We start from the raw sequence: 13,516 nt of genomic DNA, 5'->3' as shown, positions 1-13,516 counted from the left end.
ATTGTCAAATAATGGTATGTCAAAGCTCAACTTTTACCAACTCTAAATCATTTAGTGTATATCAGTGTAGTTCCCTTGACATGTTTCTTTGGGTCCTGGAAAGAAATGAATAGCCCACTGTATCTTGTATATGCAATGCAGGGGATAATTTGGACAAAATTATGTAATGTTTTTGAAAACATGACAAGAAAATTAAGGATGAAGAAACTCCAGAATGACTTTATGAATGAAAAGAACCCGCAATTGCTTTCCATCCCTTGACAGATGTTACTTAAACTGACATACTATATCATACAACAAAGCTTACAGGGGATATACAGGATTATGAGAAAATGTATAAACCACTATCATTACTGTAAAAAAGTCTTTTATTCTACACAGAGAGACAAAAAGAGTAGGGATACTTTTTAGGAAGAACTTGATGTAGAGTATTGTACCAGTATTTTCAGGAATTAGCAAAATTAATCTATTAAAAAAGAAAAGAGTGAAGTTAAAAAGAAAGGAGAACTTTCTGCTGTATCCCAATCCCACACAATCTTTCCCCCTCTTCTCCTGCCTTTGTAGCATCTGGGAGACTTACCTATTTTTTAAAGTAAAACCAAGAAGACTCTCTCCTGCCTTCTTTGGTACAGAGAAGTAAAATAATTGGAAGGGGAGGAAACAGTCATTGTCAAGAAATGGTAGGTGAAGAAATGAATATGCCTTGGCTAAAACATTCTCAGTTCATCTTAGAGGGAGGTTTACAGCTTAGGATTGCTGCAGAGAGCACAAGCCTCCACCCATCACTGGTTTTGCTTCTGACTTTGACAGTTCCCTGCTTTTGATGTGTGTAAAAAACAGAGGCACTGCACACAGGGAGTTAGGAGGATGCCTCAGAACCTCAGTCCTTCTCCAAAGCAGCCTTTGGAGATCAGAAATTTAGGTGTCAACCCCAATGAAAGAAGAAACCCTCAAGAAAGTAGGGCTTAGTATATGCTCTTACCAACCTGTGTGACAAAGCAAGTAGAACACCATTTTGGACCAGATGAAACTTCAAAAATTCACAAAATCTCTTTTTAAAAGATTAATTTCATTCTGAGGTACAGACCTTAGCTGTAATGAAGCTGCAAACCCATAGTTTGTCACAGCCAAGTTCAAGTCTGGTGTAATGTGTCTAAGTTTTTTGCGCATCCATAGGTCCTTTGCTTTTTTCTACTTGATTTTTGGCATTGCATTCAATATGAAAGCATCACAGAAGGGTCACTGAATAACCAGAGTGGATAGATAGAGTATAGCAGTAGACAGATGATAAAGATTTTTCCCCACAGTCAATACTGGTGTCCGGGACATATTTTTTACTAATTTGTTTTTTAATGCATTGCTACCTTATAAAAAGGTTTAATATTGATTGATTTTTAATAGCATGGGTGTTCTCTTGTGCTAAAGACTTCTTCTTGCTTACTTTTGTTGTAAGGATCATGAGAAAATAAACAAGAAACAAAAAGGCATTTTAACAGGATACTTGGAAGTATTTAACAAAGAATCATAGAAACAAGTTAACTTTTCTTTCTGTTTATCAAATTATATGAGGATTCAGGCCAAAAGAGCAATTGTTATTAATAATTTAATAAGTTAAATAAAGTTTCTTCTTTTTTGCCAGAAGCTTCAAAAAGCATTAACAGTGTTAAAGCACTCTCTTGCCATTAATTCATACAGATTTGACACTGATACCCTAAAAAAAAAAAAAAAAAAAAAAAAATTCATCAATATTAAAATATCTCCAAACATTTCCAGATCTTTGTATTTGGAAAGCTGCCACTACTCCCATTTCAACTGCCATACTGAGTCTGCTTTGCAAAAGCTACCTCTTGACATTTTGCAGAACAGCCTCTAATCGTCTAAGGAAGCTCTGGATTGAGATTAGTATCCACAGCAGAAAGGAATCTACAGACACTACTGTGTGCGAGTAATGCTGTGGGCGTTCATCCAAGCTCAGGAACGAGTGGAATGTACCCCTTCTCCAAGGTATGGGTGAAAAAACATCACTGAAGTGGAGTGGAACTGAAGTAAGAGAGAAGCTCACATATATGTTTTCCATCTGTATGAAAATGACTGTCTACTTATTAAAAAATATATTGGGAGCCAATATTTTAATTATTCACTGCATTTATTTGCTTCTGATGGCATAAATAATCTATCATCTTAGCGTGCCAAACAAAAAGTTGGAGGAACATTTCCACTTCAAGTCAAACAAAAAAAAAAAAAATAAACCAACGTAATGGAACTTTTCTGTGAACTCACATAATGAATTTCTTTGTTTAATTAAACACTTCAGCAAACCAAATACCTGAATTTAAATTGCTGTTTATTATGGCTTCCCCTCGGATACAGGTGAAAGACTGCATAGACATATGTTTTCCACGGTGACTGGCATTACCAAGCAACCTGATGGAGAGCTGACAACACCTGGCAAGCAGGGAATAATAAGGTAAATAAATTATCGGCAATATTAAGAGAACCCAGTTACGAGCCTCACCTTTACTTTGGCCTGAGACGTCTGGGGCTTTTACTTGGGGAAAAAAATAGAGACAACAGCATCCCTTTTTACCTTCAGCTTTCCTCCTGTGTGTGTGGGTGGGCGTGTGGGTTTATACGTGCATAATCGCACGCAGACTGGTGCTTAAACACATTTCTGTGTCCGAGGCTCCATGATGCGCTTCCCACCGTGCTGGGAAGGAGCGGGACAGGAGGGGGAGCTCTCGCCGCAGCCGCCGGGCGGGGATGCCGCTCCTCGGGCCGGGGGCGGCGGGGCCGCGGCCCCTTCGACCGCCCGCCGTCCCCGCCTCCCGCCGGGCAGCACCGCGGCTCCGGGGATGATCCCGCTTGTCCCGATTTTGCCTCTGAAAACCGGCACGATGTCTACAGAGTGCCCCCAGAGCGCCGTTCGCTTGTTGCTGCTGCCTTCTAAAACCTTTCGCTTTGATGCCGTCGTGCTGCTTTACATATTTAGCAGCTGGAAAAATCAGGCCTGCTTGTTTATCTCATCCTCCCCAGCAGGAAAAAACAGAGAAGAAATAGCTCATTAATAATATTAAAGAGACTTCTGCATTAATAAAGGCCAAGATGAAGAACTTGAAGCAAAGTGTTTCTTTTGTGTTACCTAAAAAGCAGCTCTGGTATGTGGATACCTTTAAAAACATTTAAACATTAGTAAATAGGAGTATGAACAATAGAATATAAATTAAATCTGGGGTGATTTATTTTAGGCAACTCATTTATACATGTAATTTTATGAACGATACATATTTTTCAGAAGTCCAAATTACTGTGCTTGCAAAAAACCCAAGTGCAAATTCAAAGCTGGAAAAAAATCTGTGATAGAACAAAAATAAGGAGCTTGGTAAAATGTGGAGCCTTGGGTATAGAGCATGTGCTTGAGCAACGGAAGGAAAAGCTCAGGTTCTTGCCACAACTTAGAGACCACCCAAAGGCAAAATCCCATAGTTTCGTCCCAGTTTTAAAAGTGACCAAAAAACCAACCAGCTTCAAACCCTTGAACCATCATGACAGCAAGAGACTTTCTCTACTGCACTGTAGTTAGAGCACACTCTAAGAGATTGATTTTAAATCACCTTGGAAATTTCACAAGGAATTTGGTCTCATTAAACTCAGGAGTAAAATCTTCATGGATTCCCACACGATCAGGGTTTCATCTTTGGCTGCAAACTGCTCACAGATACCACATGCCCCGGTATCTCTGTTCCCTAAAATAAATCTGAGCAGTTCTATCGATCCAATATGTCACCTTTATTCACCTGTTTAAGACGTTTGCAGAATCCATACTGAGAACTACAGAACCAGGATTCTTTACCAAAAATTCAGGTTTTTATACAAAAAATATGTGGTGCTGCCAGAGTTCAGTAAATGTGTTCAATGTTAGAGTGCCTGTAATGTAAATAGCAGATTTATTTTCTCCTAACTTTTTGGAGATGTTCAGATCAATGCCATTGTATGGCTGACAAATGTGTGGCTTCCATAGATTCTGATATTCTGCCTCCCCTTATGAATTCACGAGTTACCACTAAAACCTGAAAGTGTTCCTTTTTGTTAGTCATTTCCCCACACTTAGTAACAAGCGGAATAATTAGATGGTTTCCAAAACTTATTTCGGTACCTCTGATGTGTGTCAGATAACATCTGAGCACTCTAAATGCATGAACTTCTGTGTTGACAGTTGATGGTCCTCCATATGCTGCCACTAGAAGAACAACTTCCCAAGAATATGCAGTGTAATAACATGCAACATATAAAGGTAATAACAGCTCTAGAAGAGTAGGAATCATGACAGTTGCAGAAATAACCTGCTGTCAGATGGAGATATTATTATTAGGGCACAGAGAGGTAGAACTTTTGTATCCGTCCCAGTCCTACATTAAATACTGAGAAAAACAGGGTATGTTTTAAGACTGTGGCTTTCATCTGGTGGTTGACAAGGTACTAGGGGACTGGAGGTTCTTTTTAAAGAGCTTACCAGAAGTAGCTGAGAAAACGAGCCTACTGTCAGGAGAAATAAGTTCACATCTCCATTCAAAAGTATTCAGAAAAATACTGTGAAAAAACCCCAGCTGAATGCTTTTGGTGATCAAGAAGTGAGAATCAGCATTCAGAACTGGTAGCAAAAGGGGTGGGAAGTGCTTCAATTTGCAGCCAAACCTTCAGATGCTAGTCAGGGAAACCGGAATGACAGACTTGATCCTGAAGAAAATTCATTCTGGTCTACTCACTGTAACCTGCTGTAGTCACATCACCTAGGCTTGCAAATACTTTCTGCAAAGTATCTTCCAATATTAAAGGAAGTTCTGTTTATGCTGGGAGTTTGAGATTAATCTTTTTGTCAGATTGTCAACTCAAACCTGTTAAATTTATGCAGTGCTTAATGGAACAGTGTCAGGGTTTTTTTACAATACACATAGAAAGTGTTGAGAAGTAGTCCTCTGATGTTTCACTGAACAAGAACCATTTAAGGCAATACTCTGTTTAGCAAGAAATTTTAAGGTTTTCCTTAAAACTCTTCCATCCTCTCTACAGAGGAACTAGCCATATGTCTAATACAAGAGCTAGTTTTGCCTTTTTCATTAGAATGACTTAATGTATCAGCAAGGTGGTGGCTGCTCAAAGCAGAATAGTTGTCTGAGGTTGGCTGGCTTTTTCTAGCCAAAGGTTTCAAAGAGCCATGTGAGGCTGTGTTTAAAAGAAACTTCCCCTTGTGCTGTCTGTCTTATTGTGTGAAAGAATACACTGAGATTCTGGGACTATCTCCTGTACTTAATGAGAGCTCAACTGTACTGATTTGTTTGTAATAGAATATGGTAAGGAAAACACAGAGGTGAGGTTGCTGCTGGTGGTAGTAGTGGTGAGGCACAGGAGGAGGGAAACGTCCCTACTAGGCACCATCCTTTGAAGGTTATCTGTAGTCAAAAGTTAGTTTCCACAAGTTTGAGAAATCACTGTATTTTAAATTCTACAAGCAAAAATAAACCTTGCTTTCTTCTCATGCTTGCTGCTTGGTGGGTTTGAGCCCAGACCTTGTGCTCCTGGGGTGCGCAGAATGGACCAAGCCCACAGCACGAGCCCTGCTACAGCTGAACTCCTGCAACTTTTTGCTGTCAGCAGAGCCTTCTCGAGGTTCTCTGCGAAAAACAAACGACCAGGGCTGGGTTTTTTTCCAATATCTATCTGCCTGATTCTTTTAGGCAGCGAGGGGAGTGGCAGCACCTTCGCCCGGCAGCGGCCGTGACCTTACCACTGCGGATGTGCTCTAGGATTTTACAAGCTCAGTCTGGTTGCTATCTCATCTTTTGATGCTCGATGCTCTAACAGCTGAGACTGTGCAAAATCCCCATTTCTTCTTATTCTTAAAGTCACGGAGGAAAATGTGCACCGTGTCTCTAGAAATCACTCTGACAAGGCAGGCAGGCAGGCAAGGCTCATTTTAGTAACGAAACGAACAAAGTTGTGCTCAACTTTTCATGTAAAAAGTGCCAGTGATTTAAAGCTTCGGAAACAGAGAATGTAAATTAAATATTGTTGCACGCAAACCGAACTTGTCTTTGACAGGCTAAACAGAGATTTTTATGGGGAGCCTACTCATGCCCACACGGAACGCAGTTTATCTTTTCACTGTGGGTTTGGGTGTTTTTATAAAAACACGTATCATTTTAAGGTGTACCGCCGTTGTAATGAGAAACTCCGTACGATTACAATTTTGACTATCCGAACAATGGACACCCCCGTGCCGTAATGTGTTGTATCGGGTAATCAGGGACTGCCAGGAAAAGAGGGAAAGCAGAGCCTAGGAATAATCAATGTATCGCCCACAGTGTGTGCTGTAATCCAGCACCTCCTCGCTGAAGCGCGTCCCACCAAACCATTCATCCGCACCTCCCCGCTGCAGATAAAGGGAAAACCAGGAGTGATCAGGGGAAGAGCCTCGGCTGAAAGCGGCGGGGACGGGACGGGACCGGACGGGACGGGAGCGCTCGGGACGGGACGGGTCGGCTGCGTAGGAGGCACAGGCCGGGCGGACCCCTCGGATGTTCGTGGGGGGCACCGGGCCCCCCTCCCCATCCCGGGCTGGGGGCGGGGGCGGGTGCGCACCGCCCCCTCCTCTCCGCCGCGCTCCGCTCCGCCCGGTGCTCGGCGCCTCCCCCCTCCCCGGCTCCCATGGCGGGCAGCGGCGGCCGATTCGGTGCCGGCAAGCCCCGCCCGCCGGCGGTCCGGGGCCGGCCTCCCCCTTCCCTCCGCCGCCCCCTCCGCGGCAGCCCGCCAGCAGCGCCACAGCAGGCGCGGGGCCGGCTCGCTCCGCGCTGCCTCCCGCCCGCCCGCCCCGCCGCTCCCATGCGGGCCGGCGGCGAGGCAGAAGATGGCTGACTCGCCGGGGCACCCGCGCCCCTGCCCGCCCGCGCCCCCCGCCCGCCCGCCGCCGCCGCCGCCGCGCTCCCCCCGGGCCCTCCGCGGCGCCGCCTGCCACCACTGAGAGCCGCCGCCGCCGCCCCCCCGCGCCCCTCCCGGCCCCCCCAGAGCACCAGCAGCCATTTCATCTCCACCACCACCACCACCAAGTAGGCGCAAAAAATGGCAGAAATGGAGAAAGAAGGGAGACCTCCCGAAAATAAAAGGAGTAGGAAGCCGGCTCACCCGGTGAAGCGGGAGATCAACGAGGAGATGAAGGTAGGTGCCTGTGATAGGGACGGGACCGGGGTCCCCCCCCGCAACCCCCGCCTCCGAGCATGGAGATGAAATAAGAAAGGATCTCTTGTCATTTTTTTTTTGTAGGATGCACTGAATGTGTCTCAACTCCGCCTCCTGGGCTGCAAACAGAGACGAATTCACAGGCTGCAAATCCTGTTCATTGACCAGCTTTATTTATTTTTTAAAAATAACTCTCTCGTTGGGCTTTTAAGCTCCTCGGGTGCCAATGATGAGCCTTTTTTTTTTTTTTTTTCCCCTCTTTCTTTCTATAGCCACCCGCTCAGGTAGCTGCGAAGCCCTTAAAGTTAGGAAAGAAAGGGATCTCTTTTGAACGCTGTATTTCTGTCCTTTTTCAGTAGCCAGCTGCAACTGTGTAATTAAATTGTCAAAGTGAAACGTTGCGGTCTGAGCCGTGCATCAGTCAGGCGCTTCAGCGCGGAGACCCCTTTTCTCTCCTTGCCCCTTTCGCCTCCTCCTCTGCTGCACCGCTTCGCTCCGCGGCTCGCGGCAGCGCAGAGGTGTCGCTGGAAGGTGGCTTGTCCGAGGCTGCTTTTGATGGAAGTGTATTTACGCGCGGAGGGCTGTCCTGCTTGATAGGAACCGGTGCCGCTCCAGCTGTGCTCTGGCGGCCGCTCCAGATGTTGGGATGGCTGCGATGGCACAAACCCGCTATTTTGGAACTTCTTTTATCATTAGGTCGCTGTTCCAGGCTGGACCGGTCCTATTTTTTGCGGCGGTGTTCCATGTCTGTTCCCTGTCTGTTTGTTTGATGTCTCTAATTCCCCAAAGTTGGTAACAATGTATTGCTAGACTTCAGCTGAACTTGTTGTTAAATGCGCAGATAAAGTGACTAAAACAGCGTAGTCTGGCTGAGATAAAGCTGCCGAGATTTAATTTGAATATGTCATTTATTAAAAGGCTGTTTTTAAGTGGAAGACTGCCTGGAAAATGTCACTCGTTCACATAGTATGTATACTATATAGGCGAGTGTATAAATATGCATGATGCCTAGTGAAAATATCTTTGCTTTCCGGAACATTGATCTCCCCATATAAAATTAAACGGGAATGCGCCATCCCCTCCCATCTCCCCTCTTTTGCACACCACTAATTTCGGTTAGGTGCCCTTTCCTGCCCAAGGCAGGCGTTCTTGTTCTTGCTGCCTGTGTAATGAGTGTGTACATGGTTCTGTGTGCACTTCAAGTGTAAATGTGGACAAGAGTAGTATTAGGGGCACAAACAAAATAATGTGTTGGTGCATCTCTTTGGAAACAAACTGTAGTAGCTTCAAGTCCAGAGGAGCTCCCGCTTTTTTTGTGAGATATGTGACACATCCTATTTTCAGAGAGGGCTCTGTGCAGCCACCGGAGAGTCATTGCTCATTGTAATCCCACATAGTTTTGAGGACTGCAGAGGTCTGTAGTACAGGGCATTGGCCCCTCAGAGCATCGCCTAATGCGATCTATATGGATTGCAGCTTTTAAGTTTCATAGGTTCTAGAATTACAAATTAGCTAATTTTAATCAAAACATGTGAAATGTTATCCTGGCTGGATATAAAGGCTGACTGTGCTGGATCCTCTGGGTTTGTTTTGTTTACTTTGGCTGCAGGCACACTCAGCGGTTTGGGAGATAGTTGTTCTTCTACAGTATAACAGATGTTTGTCTGAAAGGGTGAGGAAGAAACAAAAACAACATTGTGTGAAGGAGAAAAATTACACAATTTTAAACTAATGCTTTGGTATTAAGCACTAGCATTAGCCTTCATGTAGAAAGTTTCTTTTTTTTAATCATGGCTAACTGCTTAAGGTTAGGAACCTCAAGATTTCAGCTGACTTAAAAACTAAGGGTGTGTAGAAAGGACATTTTGAACCCATGTAATTTCTGGTTGAGAGTGAGACAGCTGATGGCAGAACCTTCCATAGCCCACCTTTCAGCATAAACTATGCTCTATGTGCTATGCATTTTTAGTAGGGCTGTTGGTTGCTATCATCTAAGAAGGGGAAAAAGAGGGAGGAGGCAAAAGAAGTAGTTTGAATTTTTGACTGGTTGAGAAAGTTAAAATCCTGTGGTGATCATTTACCCTTTTTCTTTACTGCTGAACTAAGACGTCTAGTTGTTCTTAATAAACCCGGAGAATACAATAATGTAACAAATTGGTTACAGTGTGCAAAATGTTTGCAGTGAAATGACAGAGGGAGCACAATGTGCCCTTGTGTAGGTTTGTATCTATAATGTTCAAACAGGCTGGCTGTTTCCCTTCATCTGAACTGCTTTCATCTGGACCAGTGTAAAATAAGCTCTGGTAAGTAATCACAGCAGAGCAGAAAGAAAGGAATGTATACAGCAATAGACAGCCTAAGCTGTAAAAACTGTAACCTGAGTATCAGCAGCAGATCAGATATCAAGGCTTTAAGGTAGGGGAAATGAAAGAGATGAAGGGGAGGAAAAGACGAGAGAGGGAATGGAAAAGTCAGCTTGGAAAGTAAGGGAGAAGTAGGAGGGCCCCCTCAGGGAAATTTGGCTCAGGGGTTAGGGAATTTTATCATGGTGTACAGTGACCTACTCAGGTTTCAGCCCACGTTGGATCAAATTGTGTCCCTTTGCTAGCAGAAAGAAAAAGGACTGGTGTATATGTGATTTCTTTCCCCCCCCACACACACTTTGGATAATAAAAAGGCCATTGGTACAAGTGTCTATTTTAAGTACAGTAAATTCAAGGCACTATGAATGAGCAATAATATTACTTCATCACAGAGACTTCCTTTGAGATTTGCTGTTTGATACAGTCAGATATTTACTCGAGAAGGATCACAACACCTAACTGCTTGCTTTAGTGTTTTCCAACAGTAGTGTCACAGCTTGGTTTTAACATGACTGGATGGATATTCAGGTTGCTCGCTCTTTCCTTATGCCAGATATTGAGTTACGTTTTTGTTATCTCTAACCTAATGTACACGATGGTAATAACAAATTTTAATTTGATACAATGTTGTGTGCAAAAAGTACATGACTCTGCACAGTTTTCTGATATTACGTTTCAATGAAAAATATATTCACGAGGAACTGTTTTGTTACACTGTGACCTTTACAGCCACTCTTTCGTATTTTCTAGTTGTTTTTTCTTTTGTCCTCCTTCGGATGAGACTTTCCAGTTTTTCTTCCAGAGGTAGCATTCGCCTTGTGCCTTGGAGGAAAAGCAGATGGTTATTCTGAAATTCAGTTTGGTGCCATTTTCACTTGCTGATGAACAACAGAACACCTCATAAATCCAAACCTTTTGTCATCAGGGAACCTACTACTGTTTTAAGACCAAAATATCTGCAAAAGTTTAATTGATGAAAGCAGTTGTCTAGGCACAGTGGTGGATTCCCCCATCCATCCCTCCTTGCCTTATTTCCATTTGCCATCCTGCTGCCAGGAAGCAGTGCTGCTCAGGAGGAATAGCTAGGTGCTCTGCAATGCTGTGAGGTGAGGTTACATCCAGTACTGAATTGCACTGGAAGTTCTCCTGCACAGATGAGGCAATGTATCCATGTGTCTCTAGCAGTTGAAAGGTAAGCAATTAATTTGCGTTGTAATTTCACAGGGCTGCTCCATGTGCCCAAGGAGTTTGCTGTCCATAAATATTCTCAATAACTAATTTGTATCTAAAACTGGGCTTTGTTCCTGGTGCCTAGAGCTTAGGGCAGCCCCATCTGTTATCATTGAATAGTAAACTCATCAGAATATCTTTCAGTTTAGTGTTTAAATAGTCCCTGTTTGGCATTTGAAAGTACTACTGTCAGAAGGAGGAAAGCGGTGAAGCAGGCGTAGCAGCCCTGTGCCTGGAGCGAGCCAGTTTGCTCAGAGCGCTCGGAAGATTCCAAGGAAACGCCTCCCTTCTCTCCTGAAAAGCAAAAAATATCTTTGGGAAAGTAGAAAAACAGACAGACTTTATCAATTGCATTATTTCAGGAGACCAAGGTTTTTCTGTGGAGTATGTATGGAAGTTTTGTGGGATGGCTGCAGAGGGGTTGCCTGTCTGCACAGGGAGCCTCACCTGGCAGGGCATTGCAGAAATATGCTTCCCCAAACAAAGTGGGTTGTACAGAGCCAAACGTACATGGGAGGACAAAGGAAAGCAAAGCATAATGGAATTGTGCTTCCTGATAGTGTAAAGGTCTAATCACAGAATTCAGTATGGTGACAGCATAAACAAGCAAAGAATGTGAGGGCTGGGAAAAAAGATCCAAGTTTGTATAGTGCCCCTAGAAACATTTTTATTTCCTTGATGCAGTGAAAGTGAAAAGTGAGTTTGTGGGGCTCTGCGCTGAGTAGGTTATGCAGGCAAGGAAATGGAGTGGAGCCACTATGCTTCCTCCCAGATCTGAAATAAACATTCAACAGTAAAACCTAGAAGAAAATGAGTCTGACAGACTCATGCTCCCCTGTGTTTCCTGCCTCCATGTTTGCCAGGCCTCATTCGGTGAAGCCAGGTCTTGCCCCCTGTGAATAAGGTTCATAGAGAAGGAAAGTCAAGAGATCTAAGATGGAAAGACATGCATGGCATAGCTTGAGAATGTATTAATTAGCAAAGATTTGGAGAATTGATGCCTTGTAATCTAAAAAATCAAACTGTACGCGTACTGTTATGATGAAATGAATCCTGAAGTGGGAATAAACGTGATTATATTTTTACTGCCTAGCATATAAGTCAGACTCAGGAGGGAAACTGCAGTCTAGCGAGTCAACACACTCTTCTTCATCTTTCAGGGGAATAGGGAGCAAATTCAAGTAGAAATACCAATGAGCATAACAGTTAGTTATCCTGGCTCTTCCAGGAGGGAAGTAGTACAAGAATAGAGAAATCATACAGTTAAAACACAAAAATTACACATTGCCCCACAGTGATGATAAGTGTTTTGGGACGTAGCAGTGGGCAAAAGCTGAATTGCCATCTATTGGGAAGGAAGGGCTTTGGCTGTGGTGTGTGACTGGGGCCACTGGAGCGTTTTTGGGCTGATTTCTTTGGCAGACATGAGCTGGTTGTGCCGCAGCCGTAGTGAGTGCTCAGGCAGTCAGCAGCTGTAATGGTGCTCTGTCAGCTAGGGAAGAGCAGGAGGTTTGGCTCCTGTGGGATGTTAACCAACTGCCTGGGTGCACTGGCAGCTGCAGAGGGGACTGGTGTTTCCACTGTGGTCTCAAAAGCTTGTCTGCTTGGTGCATGGTGTGACAGAATGAGCATGGAAGGACGTGCAACAGGATTTCTGTGGTTTTCTTCTCAGCTCTCATGCTGACCCACGCTGTGGGTGGCACCAGGGCTCCGTCTCTGTTTTCGTGCTGGGGACTGAGCATTGCCTCTGCACCTGGCTGAAGTTGGGCTCCATGCTGTACATTTGCAATGAAATCTATGGGTCCCTGCAGGGGGGCTCCTGTTGGGCTAAGGGTCCCAGCTTAGCAGTGTAATTGCTGACCTGAGATGTTATTGATTATGAGTAAGGTTTTCTCTCTGTGCTAGTCTTTCACATCATCCCAGCCCTTTGGCACATCTGTGGGGTTGGGGTGGCAGCCTCATCCTGCAGACACTCCACATCCTTTTGGGGAATGAGTCTGAAAGTAGGCATGGACTGCCTTAATGCCTCTGCTGTCCTGTTCCTGCTGAAGCTTTGAATTGCAGCTCCTTGCACATCCTCCATCTGGTCATCCACACCTGCCTTCACATCTCCTCCGTGGTCTTTGGCAGCAGGTCTATTATCTACCTCTGGCTTCTGTCTAGCTTACTTGATCACTGCTGCTTCTGCTTTCCTGCTCCAATGTTGAGTCCACATTCCTGCTTTTCTCAAACCTCAGTGTTACAATCATCACCCTTCCTTTCACTAAGCCTTTGACACTTGTATATCTTTCAGTGATGTTCTGTTCTGCATGTACAGGTTGTGTATTAACATGCTTTCTTCCTTTTCTTAGCTTCACCAAGGACTGGTCATTGTCTCTCTTATTTTTTTCTTTTTCTTCTTTCCCCCCTTCCCTGCATGCACACAGAGAAAAATTATCTAATCATTTGTGTTTTGGCTATTGCCACCAAACTGGTCTTTACAAATCCCGTCTTGTTACCATGTCTTGAATCCATGTGTTTTGTGTCTATCATTGAAATGGAAGAAGGGGAAATACATGAAAACAATGAATTAATAGTGGTGAGCTTCAGGGCAGTGGCTTCAACATGATCTCAACTGTCAGGGTGTTAGACATCTCTGCAAATGGGTGTTGTAGTCAGGAGTCTGAGGGAAGGTGATGTTCTTTGGATACCCA

General features: G+C 44.2%; 1 protein-coding gene across 1 annotated transcript in view; it reads left to right on the top strand.

Moving 5' to 3' along the window:
• The first annotated feature begins 7,014 nt into the window (after positions 1-7,014).
• The window catches only part of SOBP (sine oculis binding protein homolog), a 112,971-nt gene continuing 106,469 nt past the window's right edge, over positions 7,015-13,516 (top strand). The window contains exon 1 of the mRNA XM_053939253.1: positions 7,015-7,209. Within this exon, the coding sequence (XP_053795228.1) occupies positions 7,114-7,209 (96 nt within the window). The 5' untranslated portion in view covers positions 7,015-7,113. The remainder of the gene's footprint in view (positions 7,210-13,516) is intronic.

The sequence above is a fragment of the Vidua chalybeata genome, chromosome 3 (assembly GCF_026979565.1).
Source record: "Vidua chalybeata isolate OUT-0048 chromosome 3, bVidCha1 merged haplotype, whole genome shotgun sequence".
Classification (NCBI taxonomy): Eukaryota; Metazoa; Chordata; class Aves; order Passeriformes; family Viduidae; genus Vidua; species Vidua chalybeata.
The sequence above is the reverse complement of the archived record's forward strand: the minus strand, read 5'-3'. Positions and strand labels throughout refer to the sequence as shown.